Source organism: Ursus americanus, chromosome 26, assembly GCF_024610735.1.
Source record: "Ursus americanus isolate L20-20 chromosome 26, mUrsAme1.1.p, whole genome shotgun sequence".
In the NCBI taxonomy this organism is placed as follows: Eukaryota; Metazoa; Chordata; class Mammalia; order Carnivora; family Ursidae; genus Ursus; species Ursus americanus.
The window spans coordinates 34812044-34838989 of NC_142152.1; the positions used below are offsets into that span (position 1 = coordinate 34812044).

The 26946-nt window shown below is 42.6% G+C and overlaps 1 protein-coding gene across 1 annotated transcript in view; it reads left to right on the forward strand.

Annotated features, from left to right (window-relative positions):
- The window catches only part of GOLGA5 (golgin A5), a 34638-nt gene extending 18146 nt beyond the window's left edge, over nucleotides 1-16492 (forward strand). The window contains exons 7-13 of the mRNA XM_087856194.1: nucleotides 2506-2676; nucleotides 5367-5495; nucleotides 7947-8045; nucleotides 10016-10241; nucleotides 13204-13309; nucleotides 14666-14729; nucleotides 16014-16492. Coding sequence (XP_087712320.1) covers nucleotides 2506-2676; nucleotides 5367-5495; nucleotides 7947-8045; nucleotides 10016-10241; nucleotides 13204-13309; nucleotides 14666-14729; nucleotides 16014-16094 — 876 coding nt within the window. The 3' untranslated portion in view covers nucleotides 16095-16492. The remainder of the gene's footprint in view (nucleotides 1-2505; nucleotides 2677-5366; nucleotides 5496-7946; nucleotides 8046-10015; nucleotides 10242-13203; nucleotides 13310-14665; nucleotides 14730-16013) is intronic.
- Nucleotides 16493-26946: the final 10454 nt, after the last annotated feature.

Consider the following 26946-nt stretch of genomic DNA (forward strand, 5'->3'; position numbering starts at 1 on the left):
AATCGATGTAATGAAGTTATTAATGCAGTAAGCCCTTAAAATCTGCCGGGGAATGTCAGGGATGGCTGGAGATGCTGTATAAAGAGGAACTTGAAGGAGGAGTAGGAATGCTTGTGGTAGGGAAGAGATTTCAGATAGAGCAGCTGGGCCAGAGCAGAGGGGGTCTGAGGGATGGCATCTTCAGTGGACGGCAGCTGGTTCCTGCCTCTGGGGCATGCAGCGTTAGGGATTAAGAGGGGGGAGAGACAACTCAATGACAGGCAGACCCATGGAGGGCCTCGCATCCTGTGCAGAGGAGTTTTGATTTGTATCTCCTCGGTGATGGTAGGGGTGAGAAGTGAGAGACTGAGCAGCGTGAGGCTTCCTGAGCGTGAGGGCTGGCGGTGAAGAGGAGGTGAGGGGAGAGTTGGCATCGAGTCAGGCCCTTAGGAGGTGCTCCGCAAATCGCTGCAGACATTGACGGGTGAGGATGGGATGGTGAGAGGGAGACGGTAAAGATGAGAGTATCTGAATTAATGGTGAGAAGTAACGAGGACCTGGTCGAATTTGTGGCAGTGAGGATGGCAGATGGGACAGCTAAAAGACGTGTAGGAGGTGGGATGTGTGAGACTTAGGGATTCAACTGGAGGAAGGGGAACTGCAAGTGGACCTTAGGAGGACTCTGGTTTTCTGGTTTCAGCGTGTGAGTGATGCGGCCCCATGTAGTGCAGCAGAGACGCAGGAAAGACAACCAGCTAGCACAGATGGACTCTAGGACAAGTGACAGTGAGTCTGCAGAACTGCCGTGACACCAAGGTGAAAGTTTCAGGAAGGCAATCAGAAGTAGAGGCCTGAAGCTCAGCACAGGGATATGGGCATTAGCCATGTGGGGGCAGAGAAAGAGAATTATGTGTGTTACAGAAAATATGAAAAATACAGAGAAGTTTGAAGAAGTCACCCATAATTCTACCACATGAAAAGGAGAACTATTTTATGGAGGAGAGTGCCTCTTAGATATTCATCTTGAAGGTGAAAGAGCTGATGGTCCTTGCTGCTGGCCTAGAATTATTATTATAGCACTTTTTTTTTTTTTTTTAGATTTTATTTATTTATTTGACAGAGAGAGACAGCCAGCGAGAGAGAGAACACAAGCAGGGAGAATGGGAGAGGAAGAAGCAGGCTCCTAGCGGAGGAGCCTGATGTGGGGCTCGATCCCAGAACACTGGGATCACGCCCTGAGCTGAAGGCAGACGCTTAATGACTGCGCCACCCAGGCACCCCTATTATAGCACTTCTTAAACTGGTCTTCCCACATCAAATCTCTTCTTCCAACTCATCCTTTCTACCAGGGGTTGGCAAACTTTTTCTGTAAAGGGCCAAATAGTACATATTGTAGGTACCACATATTCTTTGTCTTTATTTTTTTATCCTTTAAACATCTAAAAATCATGCTTAGCTTGTGGGCTGTACACAAGTAGGCCACAGGCCAGATCTGGCCCATCAGCCACAGTTTGTGAACACCTACTTTATACCACTGCCAGATTAACCCTCCTAAAATGCATCTCTGGTCCTATCACTTCCCTGTCTTCTTGTTAGTTGTTTGTTTTCACCCACCAGATAAAAGTCAAACATTTTAGCCTGGCATCTGAAGCCCCCCTAGATCGGTCCTAACATACTGTCCACGCGCATCTCAACAATACTTTCTTGTACGCCCTAATGCTTTTGCATTTTTATGCTTTGTCCTGTTTCCTCCACACCTGTTAAAATCCTGGCCATTTTGGGGCGCCTGGGTGGCACAGCGGTTAAGCGTCTGCCTTCGGCTCCGGCGTGATCCCGGCATTGTGGGATCGAGCCCCACGTCAGGCTCTTCCACTATGAGCCTGTTTCTTCCTCTCCCACTCCCCCTGCTTGTGTTCCCTCTCTCGCTGGCTGTCTCTATCTCTGTCGAATAAATAAATAAAATCTTTAAAAAAAAAAAAAATCCTGGCCGTTTTTCAGGATCTGCATAACTGCTGCTTTCAGGTAAAGCCTTCTCTTCCCCAGGAAGTGGTTTCTCCTTGGAACTCTCCAAGTAATCTTAGCAGGTGCCTCTCTTAACTTGTTTATTGCCTTCTACTGGATACTTGTAACTTCCCTTCTAGTTTATAAGGCAGGGAGTACTATCCCAAATGAGAGACTTCTTCATTGCATGGGTCTCTGAGCACAGTGCCAAACCCATTGTAGGTGCTCCGTAAATATTTGCTGAGTAGCATGTGATGGAGATAAAAAGCATGAGAAAGAATGAGAAGAAAATACAAGGGAAGTCTTGTTAATAAAAAGTTTTCAACAGTAACGTGGTCCTGGGGACTAACATCCAAGGACGGTGTACAGCAAAGCCCTACTGCATTCTTATCCCCATGTAGACTTTCTTTGATGGAGAACGTAATTGGACTATTTCCATAGTGGCTTAGTTGGTGTAAGATTAATGGTATTCAGTATACAAGCTAATCTCTGTTTTGCTTAAAGATATTTCTTTTTTTATAATAGTCTAAAGAAAAATTGATTAACAGCTTAAAGGAAGGCTCTGGTTTTGAAGGCCTCGATAGCAGTACTGCTAACAGCATGGAGCTGGAAGAACTTCGGCACGAAAAGGAAATGCAAAAGGAGGAAATACAGAAGCTGTTGGGCCAGATACATCAGTTGAGATCCGAATTACAGGTAAGATTCAGTACGGCTCCACTGTGCAGATAGCTCCCGACCCCCGCGATCGGCAGGTGAGCGGCAGTGGAGTCTGTATTTTGGGGGAAGCGTGTTAGTGAGATGGCATGTGGAACTGGTGTGGGAACAGTGGTCGCCGTGTAGTAGCACATCGGAGGCAGTCGGTTTCCTGTCCGTCGATGGACTGTGGAGTCGTGGGAATAACACACAGGTAACTGGGTGCGATCTTTAAAACAAATTCTTACCCTGTGCCCACCATGCGCCAGGCGTCTTGTGGGCTCGGAGTTACACAAGGAGCCCGACAGAATCTTCATATTTATGGATGTTACAATCTAGTAGTTAAAACACAATGATATTTGGGCTTATCTATAAAACTGGGACGTTTTCTGATACTGGAATGGACACAGGGACAGTCCCTAAATTATAGTTTCACGAATAATCTTACGATTTATAGTTTATATGTAATTGCTGTTTTTAATCCAAAAGTAAGTTGGACCGTTCATTTAGATTAAACGTGGAGTCTTTAACATAAATATCATAGGAGGAGTCTCTGAGAATGGAGAGAAGATAAAGTGCAGGCTGACAAGCCTTCTTTAAAAGAAAAAAAACATTTTGCAAAGAATATTCATCCATGCATTAACTCAGCAAATTCTTGGTTCGTAAGATGTGCATGACCTACAAAGGAAAGTGCGGAAGTTGTAAGAATAGGGTTTCGTGTCTAGAGTGTGCGCTTGGAATATCATATTTGGATAGAGGTCCCGTCTTTGGCGCTTAGTAGATGTGTTACCTGCACGAGACACTTCATCTCACTGAGCCTTAGTTTTCTCATCTGTGAAGTGGAGATAAACACAGGTTCTCTTGAGGATGAGGGATATGCGTCAGGGGCAGAGCATTGTCCCTGACGTGCATTAGGCTCTCAACAAATAGTAGCTACTGTTACTTCTGGATTTCTTACTGGCAAAGTAGAAGAGCTGGTCAAGGCTGTCGTCCTTATAGTCTGTATGGTTGGACTTTTTTTCCTATAATTAATTTTGAATTCCAAAGAATTCAGTCCTGTGAACTTAGAAACTGAGTAGATGCTAATCCTGTTCATACCTTTTCTTATTCATACATGTATTTGGGATGAGATTATGAAAATATGACTTGTTTTATTTAATATCCTTACCCCAGCATCATTGATGACATTGACCATTTCTCAAGAAGTTCGTAAAATCTACGATAAGGATTATAGCATATCTAGCAAAATGGGAGAATTGTTAATGACTGTAACCGTTAAGCACTTACTTGCCAGGCATTGCGCTGACCTCTCAGCATGCAGCCTTCCGTTTGTTCCTTACTGTAATCCTCTAAGGGAGATGGTGTATTCTCATTTTACAGTTTGAAGAAATTCAGTCACAGAGAAGGAAAGTAGCTTCCTATAACCAGTAAAGTAACAGAGTCGGGATTAGAAACCTTAGTCTGTCTGATTCCAGAACAAGTGTGTTGGTTTTTTTTTTTCCAGAACGTATGTTCTTAACCACTGCTCATACTTCCCGCATCTCAAGAATTCGTCTGATTAAGTCAAATTGATGACAAAGATTAGTTTACCTACTACTAACCCCAAAAACTCAAGGATGGGGAAAACAATTGTACTTATTGCTGCTTTCCTCTAAATCCCCAAAGTTGTATCACTGTAGAGTATCACACTGGTATTATTATCTGAGAGTATCATTAATCTGTTTCTTCAAAGAGTATGAAGTGCCAGAGTTTGCTTAGATGAGTATAAAACAGAGTGTACGAAAAGATAAAAAGCAAATTAAGATGCTAATTTTATTTTATTTATTTTTTTTTTTTAAGATTTTATGTATTTATTTGACAGAGATAGAGACAGCCAGCGAGAGAAGAAACACAAGCAGGGGGAGCGGGAGAGGAAGAAGCAGGCTCATAGCAGAGGAGCCTGATGTGGGGCTCGATCCCAGACCGCCGGTATCACGCCCTGAGCCGAAGGCAGACGCTTAACCACTGTGCCACCCAGGCGCCCCTAAGACGCTAATTTTAATCTCTTGTGGTACTGTATGGATGGACACACGCTTAGCTCATACAGGGGATAAATAGAGAAACCAGAGTCATGTTCTTTGCCACTAGTACATTCCACAGGAAATCTAGAAAGTGGTTTTTGAGTTTGAAGAAGTGAGAATAATGACACTAAGTGAAGGAGTAAGAAATAGAGAAAGATATAAAAACAGATAATGGTAATAAAATTTAAAAAATGAAATAATAAGCTAACCTCAGGTGATGTGAGAGAGAAGTTATATTCCTACTTGACGCACACACACAAAAACTAACTAAACCCTGCAATTCCAGGGGCCTGATGCAGCGAAGTTCTTTTTGATGGTATGTTTGTGTTCCTTTGGAAATTGTTAGCTTTTGGGTAGAGCTATAATCTCCCAGTGAGCCGCTGTTGACGACTCCTTGTTCAGCCATACGGTTCGTGCGCTGGGGCGGCTAGTGTCCTGTCCATTTCTCTCACCGTTTGCCGGATCATACAGTGAAGCGTCCATGTACGTGCTCCTTTTAGGCTGAGACCATGTCTCACTCATCTTTATCCCTCTAGTGCCTGCTGGGCCCAGTTCATGTGCATCATAATTACTTGATAAATGTTGACACGAACAGTGAATTACTGCTTTCACACGTAAGTCCCGTTGTTTCAGGATGTGGAGGCGCAGCAGGTGAGTGAAGCAGAATCAGCAAGAGAACAGTTACAAGATCTGCAAGACCAAATAGCTGGACAGAAAGCATCTAAACAAGAGCTGGAGGCAGAACTGGAGCGACAAAAGCAGGTAAAGATTTTATTTTATTTTATTTTATTTTTCCAAGATTTTATTTATGTACTTGAGAGAGTGAGCACGCATGCAAGTGAGAGAGCATGAGTGGGGAGAGGGGCACAGGGAGAGGGAGTCGCAGACTCCCCACTGAGCAGGGAGCCCAAGGTGGGGCTCGATCTCAGGACTCCGGGACCATGACCCGACACTTAACTGCCTGAGGCACCCAGGCGCCCCACAGGTAAAGATTTTAGATGGGTGTTTGCCAAGGAAGACGCTTTGCTGGCAGTCCTATGAGGAGACTCTCCAGTGAAGCAACTTACTGAAATTCTTACAGAATGGGCGTGGAGTGGTGATGGCACATGGGACCTTCTAGCTCCCTCCTGTCTTGTTACTACCCACCCCCGTCACTGTTTATTTCACAGATAAAAAACAGAGCCACAGAATGGTTATGGAACTTGTCTAATCTCACACAGTTAACTAGAGAACAGAATAGAACCCAGGGTGCCTGTCCCAGAGTTCTTTCTGCTACCTTGTCTGTTTTATTATATCTCCTTGTCACAGTGTGTATTTATGGAAAACTTAAGAACATCCTTTGGTTTTCACATTTTATTACATTTGTATTTTCTAGGAACAACAGTAATACTATTTAATAGAAATATAAATACAACATTAGTGCTGTGATTAGACTGCTCTTTCTGTTTGAGAAGAAATATTTATAGACTGTTCTTACCAATCATGTTTAAAATTACACTTCTTTGTTCAGTTAGCAGTTGTCTGCTCCCCCAACCAAATTATTTTACTTTGGTATGCTTACATATAGTTTCCTTATTAAAACAGTTGTACATGCTTGCATCCACATTTTCAGAACAAGATGCTGTATCTAATATTAATAACATCTGGAACTTACTGAATAATGACACTGTTATAGGCACTTGTAGACATGATTTTATTTTATCCTGACAATAAAATCTGTATTCTCTTCATTTTGTAGAAAACGGTTCTTAAAATGATCACTGCATCGCATAACATCTTCAGTTTTGTGTGTTTATATATTTTAGATCTTTTCTTTAGGATTTCTCGTTTCTGAAACCGGTTCTGTTATCAGAAATGTTTGTTTTTATTACGAAGGTGCCACTTGCATCTGTTTCCTGAGTGGTAAGAAAAGCGATTGAGTAGCAAGCTGCAGAGGACATCACAGGCTGTCTTAGATAATTTAGTTATAAAATTGGCTGTCCTTTCAGAAATTGCATTTTAATTTATTCAAGGAGCTATTATGTATTGAAAGGCAAAAATTTGATGTTCTTGATGGTTAGTGAGATAATTTTTATTTTATTATGGCAGCTGGTCTTCCTGCATCCGCTGCCAGTGCCCGTTTTTAAAATGATAGAGTCCAGCAGAGGCCAGTGCAGCTGAACGTAGCTCTAGCCGATTTGTTTAGTCATCGGATGTTCTAGGTACAAGTGCTTGGTCTTGGGATTAAATAGTCCTGTAGTGCTTCTTATTAATTTAATTAATTTCAACCTTAAATTTTGTGCTAGCCTAGAGCTTAAAAGAAATCATGCAGACCTTTTTGTAATTGTGGTTCTCCTACCCAAATTACTGCCTCATTTTCTCTATTCTCACTTATCTCAGTTCTTTTCATCTGTGAAATGAGCAGGTTGAACTAAATGTTCTAAAGTAGTCTAGCAGTTTGATCCTGTCTCGTGTTTACTTCTTCCTCCAGCTCCCTTTACTTACTTCGTCTGCACAGTTAAGCATAATGCTTTTGATAATCCTTAATTAATCTTTCTTCCCTGACATGCGCTTTGCTCTAAAATTCCTACTGACACCGACTCATCATATCCATTGCACAAACCAGCAGCACATTCGTGCAGTTGTTAGGGAATCCAGAGGTCTGGTCTTGCCCTGCCCTACCCTGCCCTCCCCTCCCCTAGAACAAGGTTCAGGATACTGCCTGATACAAATAAGCACATGAACAGTTGTTCAGCATCATTAATCATTAGAGAAATGCAAATTGAAACCACAGTGAGATATCAGGACGTCCCCATTGGATAGCTACACTTAACCAAGACTGATGATACCAAATGTTGGGAGGGATGTGGAAGAACTGGAACTCCCTCATATTGCCGTGGGAGTGCAAAATGGTGCAGGTATTTTGAAAACCGTTCAGAAAACAATTTGGCAAGTTTTTTCCCTTTAAGTTAGACATAACACTTAGGCGATCCGGCAGTTCTATTCCTACATATCTACCCAAGAAAAATGAAGACCTATGACCGCGGAAAGACTTGATCCATCGTACTGGAGTGCTGTTCATCAGATTCACCCAAGTCTGTTCGTTTGTTCATTCAGTGTAGATGTGGCGCGTGTTGGCTGAGTGCCTCCTGTGTGTCAGGAACTGTTTTAGGTACTGGGGATGAAATGGGGAACACTGATGTCGCTTCTGTCTATTCATGTCTCACTTTGTAGGAATTCCACTACATAGAAGAAGATCTGTACCGAACAAAGAACACATTGCAAAGCAGGATTAAAGATCGAGAAGAAGAAATTCAAAAACTTAGGAATCAGGTATGAATGAGTATTCACAACTTGGGAAAAGATACCGTGGTAATTTTTTTTTTAAAGGGTACAGAAAGACCTTCTTTTCCCATATTTTCACTGGAATTCTGCCATTGCAACAGTGAGATGTTATTTTCAATCTGATACAGAATTTTCATCTAATGCCATTTTAGTCTGTGTTTGCTGTATTCTGTGGCTTCTTCATCTAGAAGTGTCTTGTAGCCAGAGCCATCTGAGGACATGTGACTTACCCCAAAATTTCATATCTTGTAACTTCAGTGGTGCTGGTGCTGATTGCCAGTTTCATAATTACCATTTGTTTCCTAAGAAAAATCCAATGATAAATCTTCCTATTAACAATTGATAGGTCTTTCATAAAGTCACCAAGACTTCTTTTTAACTCTGACAATGTAAAATATAGGAAATAACATGTGTCCCCCACCCAGATTTACCAGTGCATATCATTAACTGTGACAGAATCATGCATCCGCTTATCCTGTAACTCTAGCTTGTCCTTTTCTCCCTTATGTTTACACTGTCCTTTATCCCTTATGTTTATTGACTTAATAAATAATGAGCTCATTGATCATTTAAATAATTTACATGAAGATTGATTCTTCATTTTTTCGTTAGCTGATGACTTAGTTTGGACATAAAAAGTCAAATAATTTTAGTGGTTTTTTTTAAAGATTTTATTTATTATTTGACATAGAGACAGTGAGAGAGGGAACACAAGCAGGGGGAGCAGGAATGAGAGAGGGAGAAGCAGGCTTCCCGTTGAGCAGGGAGCCCGACACAGGGTTCGATCCCAGGACACTGGGATCATGACCTGAGCTGAAGGCAGATGCTTAATGACTGAGCCACCCAGGCACCCCTAAATAATTTTAGTTTTTAAGTTGTCAGACTTCATAGTAGTCCATAATTTAAAATATTTTAAAATATTTTTATTTTTGTAAGAGTTGGGAACATCTGAACATTCAGTGTTCTATTCTTACCTCACCTGCCTTTGTGAAATGCTTACAAGTGGTAACATGACTTTCTAGCAGAAAGTCAAAAGAAAGGAGCATAAACCACCAATTTGTTTAATCCTTAAACATTCCTATATTTATTAAATGTTTTTTGAGTGCCTACTAAGCCTAAGATATTGTGCTATTTTTGTTAATTAAGAATTAACTTAGGGGGATATCTCTTAAAGATTTTTTTTATCTAAGTAGAACAGAGGAAAGAAAACCTTTGTCTCATAAAAGAAAGTTGATTTGTACAATTTTAAAAAGAGATCGGCATCTTCATACATTGCCAAAAAAAAGAAAAAGAAAAAAAAGAAAGCAACCCATAAATGAGTGGCCAGATAAGCACGTAAGTAGTAGGTGCTCAAAATCATCAGTCATCAGGGGATGCAAATTAAAGCCTCAGTGGGATGTACACTGTTGCTCACTAGAATGTAACTGTATCCCTAACTGTCATGTACAGAGAGCTGCAGCAATGTGTCCACTGTCAGATAGCTAGAAAATTGCAGAGCAGAGGTGAAAACCTGTTTGTGGTCTTCGAATCGCACCCCAACTGCTGAGTTATGGAAGGTATTGAATCCCAGCCGAGAAGTTCAAACTGTACTGTGGATCGATGCTTTCAAATATCTTTGATCATGATGCCACAGTAAGAAGTAAAGTACACCTTGTGTCTCAGTACTCACGTGTACTTAGAAATACAACACTAAAACAGAATTACTCTTACATACTGTGTGCTGTGTACTCTCTGTCCCATTGTATTCTATAACTATTTTAAAATGTGGATTGTGGCCCACCAAATTGATTTTGTGGCCCATTAATGCAGTTTGAAAATCTCTTCTGTAGACAGTGAAAGAATGATCATAGAGTTTTGAGAAACTATTATTCAATGCCACACTTTACCTGTGGGAATGTAATTCTATGTTGTATGACGTTTGCTTTGTGTAATAATTGTATAAACACTTTGCCTTTCAGCTTACTAATAAAACTTTAAGCAACAGCAGTCAGTCTGAGTTAGAAAACCGACTCCATCAGCTGACAGAGACTCTCATCCAGAAGCAGACCATGCTGGAGAGTCTTAGCACAGAGAAGAACTCTCTGGTCTTCCAGCTGGAGCGCCTCGAGCAGCAGGTGAACTCTGCCAGTGGAAATAGCAACAATGGGTCTTCCATTAATATGTCTGGAGTTGACAGTGGCGAAGGTAACAAAAAAAGGAATTTTGAAAGAACATTGCATTGCCTTAATTTCCAACCTTGTTAATTCAGGCATGACTTTGAAAAGTTACAGAAAGACCATTTTTATTTGAAAAGAAGCTCCATCCAGCAGAACACTGCTTTTCTCCTGATGTGTGAGGCCTGAGCCATGCACTGTTTGACATGATCTTTAGCAGACAGGAGAGTGGACTGATTAATATACCCCTCGTTATGGGGCGCCTGGGTGGCTCAGCTGTTAAGCGTCTGCTTTCGGCTCAGGGCATGATCCCAGGGTCCTGGAATGGAGTCCTGCATCGGGCTCCCTGCTCAGCGGGAAACCCACTTCTCCCTCTCACACCCCCCTTGCTTGTCTTCCCTCTCTCGCTGTCTGTCTCTGTCAAATATACCCCTTGTTAGCATGGGACTTTGAGAAGGGAGGCCCGAGGAACAATGATCATGTTGAAATACGTAGGACATTCAACAAGATATTGATGATAAGGTAGATAATTTGGCAGAGAGGGGCTTTCAGGAAACTTGAAGATTTGCTTTAATAATCTTCTAGTCCATAATTATGAATATTAAAGTTAATACTTAGTCTTATAAGTATATCCATTCTCTATAATTTCAATAGAGAAATCTGTAGAGTCCCAAAGTCAAGTCCCAAATCAAGAAGAATGTTAAAGATTTCAGTATAAGCTTCAACAGATCAGGTTTTTAATCTTAGAGCTTCATAAAGAAATTCAGCAAATTTCTCAGTTCTTTGGCTTTAAATTAAAAGTTTTTTAAGGGGTGCCTGGGTGGCTCAGTCGGTTAAGCATCTGCCTTCGGTTCAGGTCATGATCTCAGGATCCTGGGATCGAGCCCCACGTCAGGCTCCCTGCTCAGCATTGAGTCTGCTTCTCCCTCTGCCGCTCCCCCTACTTGTGCTCTGTCCCCCGCCCGTCACATAAATAAATAAAATCTTTAAAAAAAAAAAAAAGTTTAAGTTTTTAAAAAATAACATTTTATAGATATGTTTTTAATAACATGGTTGCTCTCAAAAGAAATCTCAAAAAAAGGATATTAAAATCATCCAAATACTCTGTTCCCCTCAGATAACATTTTAGAATATCTCCTTTCAGACTTTTTTCCTATATATGTTTATATTGTCTGTTTTATTGGTTTTTTAACTTTTTTCAATAAATCAATTTTCTTTTTTTTTTTTTAAGATTTATTTATTTACTAGAGGGAGAGGGAGGGAAGGAGAGAGAGAATTTCCAGCAGACTCTCTACTGAGTGTGGAGCCCAATGCAGGGCTTGATCTCACAACCGTGAGATCATGACCTGAACTGAAATCAATAGTCGGACACTTAACTGACTGAGCCACCCAAGTGCCCCTAGAGCTTACGTTAAAAAACAAAAACAAGGGGCGCCTGGGTGGCGCAGTCGTTAAGTGTCTGCCTTCAGCTCAGGGCGTGATCCTGGCGTTCTGGGATCGAGCCCCACATCAGGCTCCTCTGCTAGAAGCCTGCTTCTTCCTCTCCCACTCCCCCTGCTTGTGTTCCCTCTCTCGCTGGCTGTCTCTGTCCAATAAATAAATCTTTAAAAAAAATAAAAATAAAAAATAAAAAACAAAAACAAATTCTAATCTGTGATGCCAACAAAACAAACAAAACAAAATAGCCCAGAAGAAAATCCTAATTAATATATAAGAATTAAACATATAATAATCTGTCAGAAATCAGTGAATCATTGTGGTGCTGGACCAGCTGGTGAGCTAGGGGGAATTTGTTTAAAGTTAAATCTTCATTTCACTTGTACACAAAATTAATCCCTATTATATTGAAGAATTAAATATTAAATTGAAACATGAAAAAACTAGAAAAGTCATTAAATATTTATGATATTTCTGATTAGAAAAATGTTCAGTATCACTAGTAATCACACATACCAAAGAAGGCAAAATAAAGCACTTTATTAAAGTCCCAAAGGTGATGATAGACTAGAAGGGGTCTGCAAGAAGAGTTTCCAGGCAAAGAGAAGAGCAGGTGCAAAGGCCCAGAGGTAGGAGCAGTGCTGTCATGTTGCAGGAACAGCAGGGAGGCCAGTACAGCTGGAGAAGACTGAGTGACGGGGGAGAGTAGTCAAAGGGGAATTCAGAGAACTTGGAGGAGATTGTTTGGCCTGTGTAAGGAATTTTACTCTGAATGAAGTAGGAAGCCATTGAAGGATCTTGAAAGGGGTGACTGACTGCATTTTAGCAAGATGCCTCTGGCTGCTATGTCCAGAATAGACGGCAGAGAACTGAGCGGAGGCAGAGGACCAGAGAGAAGCCATTATAATAATGTGCATGGGGGATGGTGGCAGTTAAACCAGAGAGGGGGGGTTATTTTAAAGGTGAGTGGCAGATTGGATGTGGAGTTTGAGAGAAAGAAAGGAGTCAAGGGTTTTGGCCTGAGCTGATGAAACAATGTTGTCAAATACTGAGATGGGGGAAATGGCAGGGTATGTAGATTGTCAGGGAGGGCAGGAAGTCAGAATCATGGTTTTGGGCATGCTGAGCTTGAGATGATGTTAGACATCCAGATGGAAACAAAACAGACGATTAGATGAGTCTGGAGTTGGTGGTCTGGGCTGGAGATAGAAATCTGGGAGTCATCAGCATTGTAGAAAGGGTGTCTGGCCTCACTTTTGCTCATTGATATTGACTCCTGGCAACACTTGGTATTTGTAAACTTCAATTTTTGCTAATTTCATGGGGAAATATATTTTTTAGTTTTTTAATTTTTATTTTTGTGGATATGGAAGTTTAAGTAGTTTATATAATCAAATTTATGTCTTTATAGTTTCACCTTCTTTGAATGTAATGCTTAGAAAGTTGGCCTTGCGAATTTCTTCCATTTGTAGTACAGTAATATATTCAACTATAATTTTGTTAGGACGTTGCTTTTGATGTTTGTACATTAATTCATTATTTTCTTGTTTAAACAGGCACACGGCTCCGAAATGTACCTGTTCTTTTTAATGATACAGAAACAAATCTGGCAGGAATGTATGGAAAAGTCCGAAAAGCTGCTAGTTCAATTGACCAGTTTAGGTAAGCAAGGGCAGTAATGATGAGTGATGGATCGTCAGCTATTTTTGTACCGTTTTCCGGTAGCTTCAGTCACAGTGAGTCCCATCAGGCAGAGCTGATATTTAGAGTGATATTCCCTACTTCCTCTCACAATATTTCGATCTCATGAGATTGCTTTATGTGGTTGGCCAGTGCCTGTGTTTTACTGAAGATGACTAACCCTGATCATTTCTCTTCTTTCTATAGTAAACTCTTATTAAATTTCATTGAGAAAACCTCTATCTCATGTAAATACATCCACTGGAATATTTTCTTTCATTACTTTATCATGTGGTGAGAATAAAAGATGCCACTATGTATAGTGAACAGTACTCATTTTAATATATACTTGATATATACTACATAAGTAATGTTAATTTATATACATGTTATTATATATTTGTAACTTCTTTATACTAGCAGACATGCACCTTATAAAGAACATGTTTTAACAGTGTATGTTTGCCTTGATAAACTTCATGTTTAATCCACTAAATCCACTGCCTCTTAGTGTTTCTAATTAAACACAATTATAATGAATTTTTGCAAAATAGAGCAATCTTTTCTTACCTTTTTTGTGTCAGAATAAAGCTGTGTTGTTAAAAATCAAGAGGTTGATTTGCTAAGGTTCTTGAGGCCATGGGCCAAGGATGCCATAGTCGTTATGTCCAGATTATTAAGCACATTTATTTCAACTATTTGTTTATTCAACATACGTAATAATTTTTAGAGAAATTAGATACTAGGCGTTATGCTGATGGCAGTGAAAGAAGCAGAAAGGCCTAGAAGAAAGGTGTATTTGCCTATGTATGTATCCATCTTGACAGGGAAAAAATGTTGCAGAGAGACGTGAGTAGTCAGGTCTGGACTTCGTATTCTTCCCGCATTTACTTTGGTGTGTATTTGAGTTTCTGTAGTTCTGAGCCTTTTAGAAACCTGTGCACTAGCTTCCGGATTAGCTATCCCAAGTGTTAACCAGCCTGACTTTTTCCTGTGCACGTGTTGACTGTTGCCTTATCTCTCTCGTAACTTGTTTGGTCTCAAAGAAAAATTATTCAGAGAGTTTGCCCCCTATAGGTGCAGCTGAAGAATTAAGGGAAATAGACCGTATTTAACAGTCAAGCCACAAACGAGAGAGAAAGTGTTTGTTTACTATCATGTTTCTATATGGTTATTTCAAGTAATCATTTAACAATCTGCTGTAAAATGATTTTTCTTTTATGGTGGCCACATAAATAGCTTAAATGAGAGAAATCCTAAAAGGCATCGTTGGCTGTTACCACAGGAAGATGTGCTTTGAATGTAACTGTCTCCTCTTCCCGCCCCCCATTTGCACAGCATCCGCCTGGGAATTTTTCTCCGAAGATACCCCATAGCACGAGTTTTTGTAATTATATATATGGTAAGTAAACTTATTTGAAAAAGTAATGCTACACTTGATTTTTAACAAGTTTTTTTTCCAGCTGCTGAGCATTTTGACTAAAATCCAGCAATTAGTTTTGAAAGAAAATAGAACTCATTTTCAGTCATTAAAACTTTTTTTCTCAAGGATGCATGTAGAGTGACAGTTCATTGCATCTAAAATATAAATTGCTCAAAGGCTTGTCCTGCAATAAAATGACGTGTAATGCAGTTTAATAGTTACCTCTACTTCTGAGCCCCTCTAATGACAAAAATGTGCAAAACAATTGATTTCATTTTTAGGTTGATGTTAAGTTTCTTTGATTATTTTCATGTGTTTTGCTTTATATTCTGAAAGGAGCTCAACGTTGATTTCCATTCTTTCAGATTTCTTAGCTCTAATACAGTGGTCACCATGGTTTGGGATACTGTTTCATGTGTCCTTTGACCCTAAAAAGCCTCTGACTGTTCTGAATGAGGACGTCTAGTTGAGTTCAATTAAGACAAGCAGTCTTCCTGAAAAAGAAAAAACTTACCTAGAAAGAAATTTCTCTGTGATCCACTAGAGGGAAGAGTTACTCCTTTGAATAAAAAGTGTTTAAGAAGTGAGGGATGGAGAGAAGAAAAGAAAAAAAATTGAACAGCATCAAGAAGGATTTAGAATAGGTGCACGCAGGTGGATTCCCACTGTTGGAGATGAGGAAGAACACCTGCGCCATGTGTCATGGTGTCAGCGCTGCCATGAGGGAGTTAGGGGAAATTCCTCACTGTGGGTCCTGTGCTAGACCCTGAATCAGCCTCTGAAGCCTGACACATTATTCCTGTCAGGAATGTCTTCCCGTCTCCTGTTCACCAAATCATGGCTAAACCCTTTTGCAGAACACCAACCGTACAACCATGACTCTGTTCTAAAAAAAAGCCTTTGCAACCAACTGCATGTACATCTAGCAATTCCAGTCCTGCATCTCCTCTGCATTATAGTCACCTGATCGGTTATTCATGTGCACTCATGCATTTACAGATGTGCTAACGACTTTGATAATTCTCACCTGAGAATTCTGTAGGTCTCAAAACCGTTACCCTCCATCGCACTTAGCTTGTTTGTTTGCATGTTTGTTTCTTCATTATTTATCCAGTAAACAGGCACTGGGCCCCTGCAAGGTTGCAGACCAGTGCTGGCCACGCAAAGACAAGACATGGTTCCTGCCCTCAGTACACGACACAGTGGGCCTTTGGTGAAGATTGATTCATTGGCTAATCTGTAAATTGTTTTCTCTCTCTTTAGGCTTTGCTTCATCTCTGGGTCATGATTGTTCTATTGACTTATACACCAGAAATGCACCACGACCAACCACATGGCAAATGAACTGAGCCCAGTTGCTTCAGTGATTGGTTGTCTTTTTCCAGACTTGGCATCTGCAAAAGGACCAGTTGCCTGAAATTGTTGACAGCAGTGCACAAGGTTATTTCATCACTACAAGCTTTTAACTCGTTAAGTTATTATACAAGTACTCTGCTACCTAAATCTTCCTCTCATTTCCTTCAAATGGTAAGAGTTTCTAAAACAGACAGACAATAATTTAATAAGCTCAGCTCTGCTTTTTCTGAAGTCAGAGGTTCAGTGTTTATTTGTATACACATGGACCTGCTGGGTTTGTTCACCTCTGTACAGACCATCCTATTTTAGGTGACATGCATTATGGGTTATAATCAGGGAAACTAATTGTATTTAGTGATACAAATAAAATGTTTTCTTTTTGATAAGTCAGTCTGGTTTTGTATTTTCATATATTTAGCTTTGCAGATATGGATTTACTTCTTACATGGTAAAGACTCGATTGGTATAAGTTTTCATATAAACAAATAAAATTTACTGTGCTTTTTTCTTTTTTCTTTCTTTCTTTCTTTCTTTCTTTCTTTCTTTCTTTCTTTCTTTCTTTCTTTCTTTCTTTCTTTCTTTCTTTCTTTCTTTCTCTTTCTTTCTTTCTTTTATTTTTAAAGATTTTAGTTATTTATTTGACAGAGAGAGCAAGACAGCCAGCGAGAGAGGGAACACAAGCAGGGGGAGTGGGAGAGAAAGAAGCAGGCTCCCAGCAGAGGAGCCTGATGTGGGGCTTAATCCCAGAACGCCTGGATCACGCCCTGAGCCGAAGGCAGACGCTTAATGACTGAGCCACCCAGGCGCCCCAGCATTTTTCTTTTTAAAAAATAATAGTTTCTCATCGCCATTAAATAGGACCTTTCCCAATGGGCTCTAGCGAGTGGAGCAGAGATCAGCAGGGGTGCCACCTGTAAGTGATTCTTGGTGCTTTGCCCCTGCTCTGTTGGATGCACCTCTCCGTCCCATCCCCACCGTGCCAGCTTCCTCTGCTTCTTACACACTCATTCACTGTCCTCCTCTTTTCCTTTTCTCTAGCCTGCGCCTTGGGTTAGCTCAAGATATCCCCTGCTTGTAGCATTTAGCAATGAAATCTATTTTATCGACCTTTGCACTTTTAAAACACTCCAGTGCAAAGACATTACAGAATTATTCTCTGGAAAGAGAAATTTTCTTTGCTTTAAGTTCAATATAATGTCTCTTTTGGCTTTCCTTTTCCTCCACATGTCTGAATTCTTATTTTGTCCTCTGGGTACTGGTGGTCTCTCTTCGTGAGTGATTAATACGTGTAGACCTTGGGCAGGGGTGTAGTTCTTCCCATCAGGAATGTTGTTGAGGATGTCGGCTGGTGCCTAACTGAAAACCCGAGCAGAGTTTCTGTTCTTAACGACATCTGTACTCTGACTTTAATTGACCTATAAATCTTCAGAAGTTTTGATACCCTAGGAAATGTATATGTTTCTTATTTTTTCATCAGAAAATGAAGTTTTGAAGGTCCTCTGACGGATGCTTGCGCTTTTTCTCAGTTTAGCATGAATGCAAAAGGCAGAAATGCCACATCAGCTTAAAGTGGAGGTGAGGGATTGGGGGTAGAGGCGTGCCATTCAGTCCGCAGGGTTTATGTCACCTTCTTCCTCGGCTGTGAGGGCCTGTCAGAGTGGAGCTGTGAGGCCAGGTTTGATCTTAAATGGGGTAAAGTAAAAGTTTAGTCTTGCTAATATCTTTTAAAGGTGGTTTTTCCTCTCTTCTAATTTGGAAAAATTTCTGGAAAATGATTAAAACCAGGTTGCGTAACTTAAAATGGAAAACAGCACATGCTTCACCGTCGTGTCCTGCCAGACTTCCCATCTCTGCGCGTCCTCCTGGCTTTGGTAGGGATGCCTCTAAATCTTTTTTCAGTCTTTGCACTTTCTTGGCTTTGGAAATAGTTTGACAAAGTGTTTCCAAGATTATTTTTCTGCAGTTACTTTTTAATTAAGTTTCAGTTTCAGTATTCTTAGCCACTAACAACTGGGGAATTTTAAAAAGTGTTCCCTTTCATTTATCCTCAGCACGAAACCTTGACCTAATTAAAAGGATTGCATGAGAGCCGATTGTTTTCTTTTCTATCCAGTGTGTTCATTTAAAGACATTATATGTATATACATATAATACAGAGTGTATAGTAGACATACATTATATATACGCACGTATACATATATTCTCAGAACTCTTGTACTGCTTTGTGTTTGTAGCTATCATTTGGAGAATAAGATTGTTTTATTATTATAAGACTATTTGTTTTTCTCTAGACTTTGTGCTTACCAAAAGCTACCATTTCTATTGCTCCGGAACAAAACCATCAAAGGAAAAGCGTGGGTTTTGTAAACACATGTTAAACGGCCTGTCCTTTGGTGGAGGAGGGGTTGGGCTGTCTGGGGCTTGGTGGTCCAGCCTCAGTTTAAGAAGCCTTATATCCAACTCACCCTGTGGGGGCAAAACCCCAAACTATGGGTTCGAATGCGCCTCAGTGGGTGCAAGCGCCCTGCAGCAAGAGGTTGGCTGTGTGGGAAAAGGCCCCTGGGCCCCTCGGTAGGATGGAGGTAGAAGGAAAGGACTTAGAGCCGAAGAGCAGTCAGGACTGACGGCCGCAGGCAGGCTCTTCGGGCTGGGATTCGGTTAGAAGAAAGAAATGATTGAAAACAATGTCTTAGTGGTCGTGCTGAACATGTTTAACCAGTATTCCGATTAACTCATTCCTGAGTCAGAAGAACACGGAATAAGTGAACTTCACACTTCTAAGACACACACAAACACCTCAAAATAAGTAAGATTTTTCCTTTTATAAGAATATTTGAGCATCAAGTGTGTTCCTACAGAAACCTTATTCATAGAAGATGTCCCAAAGAAAAAAGTGAGCGGTCAAGTTTTTAGTCTATAATAAGGCTACAAAGTAATTCAGATTATGAGTGCCCTGGGGAGTGGCAGGGAACTAAAGTCCCTGCCCTGGTGGGGCTTACCATTTAAGTGAGAAGGCAGACTAAGCATATGCATAGCGTAGCCCTTGGTATTAAATGCTGGGAAGAACAGTGTGAAGGTTCAAAGAGAGGTAGGGGAGGGGCGGGGGAGTCCTCTGCAGAAGTGACCCTGGTGCAGGGCCTGAGCGCAGGGGTGGGCCGTGCGAAACACCCTGTGGGCTTCCTGGGCAGTAGCTTACATGAGAGCAAAGCCTCTGGAATGGGAGTAGGCTTGGTGAGGCCAAGGAGGCCAGCGTGACTGGAACAGAATGAGGGAAGAGAGAGCGCTGGGGCCAGTGCGGTAGGGACCTATAGCCCACGGTAAGGACTTGGAATGTGAAATCCTTTTGTTTCTCCTTAGTAACCCCTCTGACCTTGAACCACCAATTCCTTCAAATATCTTTTCTTAATTTGAAAACTTTAAAAAAATCTGTATTTTAGAAATCCACAGGCCACAATTGCTCCACACACAAATGATGAATAGTATAGATTTCATTTTGTTTCCGTGAAGACAGGCCGAACCCAAGGTGGGTGACTACATTTTCCTGTGTAGTTACAAGGAACACAGATCAGTGAGTTTGTGCATTCCCTCATAATTTCTCCGTCTCCACGTTCATTGTTAACTCTTCATGTTTGTTCAAGTCAAGAGCAAACAAAAATGAAATGAAATCCGAGAGTACAGCTGAAGACACACGTGTCCCGTGTTTGACCAAGCATGGCATGAGTCACTGCCTGGCACCACCGCTGTCACACGGTCCGACCTCAGAAACGCCAGTGTGTTTGGACATCTCTGATCCCCAGAGGGCGAGGACTGTCCTTTTTTACCTGCTATCGTAGCCTCGGTGCCTAGACCAATGCCTAGCCCATAACTGGCCTTCAGTTGATGTTCACTGAGCCTCACTGACCGCATCAGGCCAAGCACCGAGCTCCTGCACGCTTCCTCCAGGGCTCCCGAGACCTTCGCTCAGCATCTGTCCCATTCGTGCGCCGCGTCTGGTTCCTAAAACCAGACCAAAGAGCAGCTAACTGACTGACGGGGTATGTTGGCAGTGCTGAGGGCTCAGCCTGGGCAGCTTGCCAGGAGTTCCCCCCAAAGGGCAAGGCCATAAGTATTTAAAATACAAAACCAAAAGGTGACCCGAGGATACTGCTGGTCCTAGCTGCACTTAGTGAAGAACTTTAATCATCGGGGAAAGTTCGGTCATGCTTAGCAGACTTTCCCAAAAGACAGTGGAGAAGATTTCTGAAAGCAGAAAGATACTCAGGTGCAATTTTTGGAAGTTCTGCAAAGCCACACCTGCCTGTGATTAGATTCTTTCCTCATCTCCAGTTTCCCTCCCCTCCCCACGGCACCCCTCCACTCTGGGAGTACTGCGTAAGCTGAGCGCACGTGAAGTTGGAAGGTTTGTGTGCACGCTTTCCAGCTACTAGCAATTTGCTTCAACTCACAAATACGGTGGAAGTCAATTGAATTCGAGCATTAATTAAAACCTTAAACGTAATCATGGCTAGAACATGCTAACGGGCCAATATCACCAGCAAGTGGGTGAAAATTGGTTCTTAGAAAAAATACTGTTTTCATATGTAAAGCCCAGGTGTGCATACCAGGCAGCCTTGCACTGAGATTTCATGGAGGGGAGTGACGATGACAGAAAAGGCTGGGAGACACTGGGCTGGACCATAAGGCAGAGACCCAGCTCCCGCCCTCGTGGAGCCTGCAGCCCAACAAGGGAAACTGATGCACATCGGAGCCCTGCATGGTCTGAGCTTCAAGCCCCATCACACGTCTCATTTTGCACTCCAGTCTCTTGCACCATTCCAGCCGAGCCTCCGCAATTATTCACAGCCTCTTCCCTTGAGAGGATTTTACTTTCTGTCCCACCAACCTCAGCCTTGGCCTTCTAAACTGCCTTCTTTGGCTGGTGAAATGTGAGTGGAGGGGATATGTGCCATTCCCCAGCAGGAGCTGTAAGCATCTTGTGGTCTTGCCCCTACTTGTTCCTTTGCCGTGAGCCCAGCGTGTCCCAGATAGGTGCTGCTCCTTCAGCCTAGGTTCTGGAGCACGGTCAGACATGGAGTGTGTCAACAGGGGACATGTTGGTTGTGGGGGAACATAACCTAGTGATCACTGACTAATGGACCCACCAGTGCACATGCCTCCTGTCCACCTCCAGACCTCCCCTCTGCTTACGACACTTGCCTTCTTACCCCCGTCCCCTCCTGCTGTCAACTTAAATGCCACTTTCTCTACGAAGTCTGAACACCTCTCTCCCCCACCAAAAAAGATGCTAGGCTGGGTGCCTATGGTGGGCAGGATAACGGCCCCCCAAAGATGTCTGTGTCCCAATCCCTGGAACCTGTGAATAGTTATGGCAAAAGGGACACTGCAGATGCAAGTAGATGAAGGATCGTGATACAGGAGATTATCCTGGATTACCCAATAACCCTACATTGGTCCTTACAAGATGGAAGAAGGCAGAAGAGTCGGAAAGAGATGCGGTGGCAGAAGCAGAAGTCAGAGGTGTTCAGTTGCAGACGGGGAAGGGGCCGTGAGCCGAGGAACGCAAGCGACCTCTCAAAGCCGGAGAAGGCAAGGGAACGGAGTCCCCTCGAGCCTCCGCACAGGAACGCATCTCTGTCGAGGCCTTGATGTCAGCCCAGTGAGACCTGTTCCAGACCTCTGACCTCCAGACTGTCATAAGTCATCTGCATTGTTTTAAGCCACTACGTTCATGGTAGTTTGTACGGTGGCAGCAGACACCCTAGTGCCCCTCCCCGGCCACGAGCTCCCGGAGCACACTGCAGGCCCTCCTCTTCACGCTGGTGCCCAACAGAGCTGCCCCTCACCCTCTGTCACTCTGGCTGGACGCCACGCTTGATACACCCTGTCTTGTCTCAGTGGTACCTCCAGAGCCTAGGAGGGCACATGGCAGATTTCCAGAATGGGTGCAATTTTAGAAACTAGGACACAGGAGGAACAGTGATGTGTGACAACGAAGAAATACAAAGCTAAGAATTGGGTGCCGCTCCTTTCCAGCTTGCTTACCTAGCTGCAAAGCCACTAAACAGCTCGGACTTCGGTTCCCTCGTCTGAAGAATGGAGAAACTGGAAAGAATCACAAAGAATTTCCCCGTAGGTAAAAAGCATTTTCTAAATTGAAGTTTTCCCCCAAATGTTAGGGGTTTTTTTGTTTGTTGGGCTGTGCATTTATTTTAAAGTTGGAATGGACCAAGAAAGTGGAAACAGCCAGTTGTTCCCTAGAGCAAGACGGTGACAAGGCCCCTCTTGCGAGCACAAAAATGACGAAACCTCCCCTCTTCTGACAAGCACGGCTACTGTCTGAGCCATTGCTGTCGTATCACAGATACAAACTCAGACCCCATTTTAACTCCCTTCTAGACGCTTATCACTGAGATACTCAGTCACCAAATTAACCCCCGCTCTTGAGACCATCCAAACCAGAACCGCTTCAATTTCTTCATGACCGCACCATCATCCCACACAAGCCCAAGCCCTTGAGGAGCCCCTGTCACCTCCCCTGTGGATGTGCTCCCGAGCCACGTTCTCCCTTGCGTCAGCGAGCTTATCCCCAACTTTGGGCGTCTGTGTTTTATTGGTTTTGACCACAGGTGTGGGCTGGTCAGTTGGCTCTGGTAGAAGGTCCTCCATATCCGATTCTCTCATTCTACCTGCAAGCAAATGAGTTCAGAGACCCGTCAAAGTCCTCCAACCAGTTACAAACGTAAGATCAAATAGATCTTTTGCTTGTTTGTTTTCATACAGCCACGGGGTTAAACTCGTTGTCACTGGACATGTCCTCTTACCAAATCTGCCTGGTACTGAGTCTTCCATTTCCCATCTTGGCTAGAACCTTCCAGGAGCTTTTAGTCGCTGGAGAAAACCTGCCATATTTTTTCAAATAACAGTTAGTCCTGGGGCAAAGCCAGGTATGTTCTGATGAGAGTTCATTGTTCTTTATCAGCGTGAGAGGAAGCAGGTGTGTGTTCCCTGCTGCCATCTGATTTATTTCTCTGAGCTCTGGGAGCAGACACCATCAGCTACCCAAGCAGGAAATTGCCTTTCTGCAGAAGGGAAACAAAGAGGGTTTGCATTATTTTTAACTGTAAAATTGGACATAAAAAACATTCGGATCACTTGGGCTTTCCCCCCTGATCATTAGAATAATATTCCTTAATCGTGAGAAACAGAAAAATATAAAGCAGAAAATATCATTCATCCATAGGCCCACCACTCCAAACTAGTAAGTCTTCACATTTTGGCCTATTTCCTTCCAGTCTTTTTCTCCCCCTTGTGTATGTGCAGAAAGATCCAGAAGTGAAGAAAGAGAAGGTATAGTTGAAATCATAGTTTTCAATGAGTCCATGCTCATTGCAAAAACTCCAAGCACCAATGTATACAGAACATTCTAGTGTCCTTTCAGCACCTCCCCATCCAGCCCCTTTCCAGTGACAACCACTGTGAAATTAGGAAGAAATGGGTTAATACACATGATGCTTTAGTCCTCCTAAGTAGTAAATAAATGTTTAGTCTGTGTGTGGCACTTGCTAAGTGGATTCTCCTCATTCTCTTTGTGGCAGACAGACCCTAAGCCGACCTCCAATAATTTCTCACCTCCTGCTGTCCATGCTTTTGGGTAATTGCCTCCTCGTGAGTGCAGGTGGGACCCATGACTTGCTGCTTCTTTTTTTTTTTTAAAGATTTTATTTATTTATTTGACAGAGACAGCCAGTGAGAGAGGGAACACAAGCAGGGGGAGTGGGAGAAGAAGAAGCAGACTCCTAGCAGAAGAGCCTGATGTGGGGCTCGATCCCAGAACGCTGGGATCACGCCCTGAGCCGAAGGCAGACGCTTAACGACTGCGCCACCCAGGCGCCCCCCATGACTTGCTTCTAACCTATAGAATATGGCAAAGGAGATGGGATGTCACTCCCTTGATTTGGTTGCATTACGTGGCAAAGGAGATGGGATGTCAGCCTTGTGATTACAGTGTATAAGATTCTGTCTTAGCAGACTGGATTCTCCTTGCTGGTGATGAAATGAGTGACCATGTTGAGGAAGCTCACATGTCAAGGGCCTGTGGGCAGTGTCCAGGACTTGATGGCAGCCTCCAGCCAACAGCCAGCAAAAACCTGGGGCCCTCAGTTGTACAACTGCAAGGAAATGAATCCTGACAACAAGCTGAAGGAGATCGGAAGTAAATTCTTCCCCCCCGGCAAGCCTCCAGATGAGACCACAGCCCTGGCCAACTTCTTAACTGTAGCTTTGTAAGATCCAGAACAGAGCGCCCCGCTGACCTGTACCCAGACTCCTAACCCACAGAGATTGTGAGATAATGAGCGTGTGTTGTCTTAAGCTACTAGACTCGTGGTAATTGGTTATATTGTGAGAGAAAGCTAGTACACTTTCTGTGCTACAGTGGTTGGGACTCCTTGGGTACAAGCAACAGACACCAGCCCAAACTGGTGGAAGCAACAAGGAAATCGACGGGTTCACCTAACTTCAGGCACGTTTGAATCCAGGTACTCAGACACTGTAAACTGCTGTCTTTTTCCTTCCTTCTCAGTCTCCTTCAGTGTCCGTTTGATTCACAGGCAGCTACTCCCCAAAGACGACAACACTGCTTCGGCTTACATCCCATGGGCTGGACAAGCTCCGTGAGAAAGAGTACTCCCTTTACCCCATCAGACCAGCAAAAGCCCTGGGGTTGATGTCCGTTGGCTCTGGTTGGACTAACTGAAGACAAGTGCCCACCAATCCCCAGGGACAGACGGATGTCGTTCATATGCCCGCATCCAAATCTCATGAACCAAGAGAGGGAGGGGTGGGCTCCAAAAGTAAATAAGGGTGCTGCTAGCTGAGGCAGGTGGAATGGAAGCTGCATGATAAAAGTCAGGCCCATCCACCGTGGGTGCCTGCGAATTTGAATTTGCACATGTCCATGCAACTTTATATACTATCTGAAGACACAACAGTATCTACCAATATTGTCATAAATACCTCCCGGGCAATTTTTGTCAGTGTTGCTGAAAATAAGAACAAAAAATGTTAAACTCATGCTAAACTCAGGTAAGTAGAAGAAATAACACAATGAATATCCACATGCCCTTCACCGAGCTCCCCTCGTTGTCGACATTTTGCTCCCCCGCCCCCCCCCCCCCCGCCCTGGTTTTCTGTTTTTGTTCTGAATGACAAAGCACATTGCAGACCTCATGACACTTCATCCCGGGATATCTCAGCTGGGACCCAGTCTCCTATTTAACAATGCCATTAACACATCCAAGAAACTTGACATTGTGCAAGGATATTCCCTAATATCCAGTTCCTGTTCACATTTTTCTCAGAGTCCAAAAAATGTTCTTCGTAAGCTGTTTTGTAAGTTCTTTTCTGACGCAGGATCCAATCCAAGATTGCACTGGATTATCCTATCTCTTCAATCCCAGCTCTCCCCTCCCCTTCATTTGTCCTTTGTGCATTGGTGTTTTGAGGAGTATGGGCCATTTACCTTTAATATGGATTTGTCTGTTTCCTCACGATTAGATTCAGATGTAATATTTTGGGGAAGAACACAGGTGGTGTTTGGTCGTTCGGGAGGCGCACACTGTCAGTGAGTCTATGTTTGATCACTGGGTTAAAACGGTGCCTGCCTGGTTAAAATGGTCCCTCTCCATCATAAAGGCATATCCCCCTCCTTTCCTGTGAATAAATGTTTTGTGGGGTAAGTCAAGCAGAGAAAGACAAGTATCATATGGTTTCACTTATCTGTGGAACATAAGGAATAACATGGAGGACATCAGGAGAAGGAAGGGAAAAATGAAGGGGGGGAGAACAGAGGGGGAGATGAACCATGAGAGACTATGGACTCCGGGAAACAAACTGAGGGTTTTAGAGGGGGAGGGGGTGGGGATGGGCTAGCCCGGTGAAGGGTATTAAGGAGGGCACGTATTGCATGGAGCACTGGGTGTTATACGCAAACAATGAATCATGGAACACTACATTAAAAACTAAGGAAGTACTGTATGGTGACTAACATAACATAATAAAAATTAATTAAAAAATGTTTTGTGGGGTGATACCTTGAGACCACGAAAATGTCCTATTCCCCAACAGTGGTTTTTAAATGCACTGACAATCCTTGCCTGAATTTTTACACTGGTCATTGCAAAATCATGATTTTCTCAATTGGTCAGCCTTTTTCTACCACTGTTAGCTGGCCATTTTCTTTCCCTCCACTCCTTTTTTTAATTTGATCACTATGTACTTATGGATTCTTCTTGTTTTTCATCCAGTGTGTTAAAATCCACTCTCATCCCTATACCTGTTGATATTAAATTGTCCCAGATTTGGCTAGCGGGAGCCCCTTTAAGCCAGCTCCCACATCCCCATCCACCTGTCCCCATTCATTTGGGGCACTGCTTTGCTTTCTGGCATACCACAATATGCCAGTCCAACCCGGGACTTGCCCTGCCCTGGATCTGGAATCAGCCATTTCTGCAAAAAAAAACCCTGGTTCTTTTCAACGGAGAATAGTTAGAAACAACAATCTCAACAGCAGGATCTTCCGTAACAATTTTTAAAATTGCTCACCACCATGTTTAACTGCTTCATCATATTTCCACTCGGTGGTTGGACTACAACTTAACGATTCTTGAGGAGAAAGAATCCTTTCACCATTCAAAATAACACAGTGATGGAAAGCTGTGTGTGTGTGTGTGTGTGTGTGTATATATATATATATATATATATATGTATTTTTTTGAGTTGAGAATGAGTGGCTGAGAATATATCCTAAAGCAGAATTACTAGGTAATTGCAGACTCTCTCT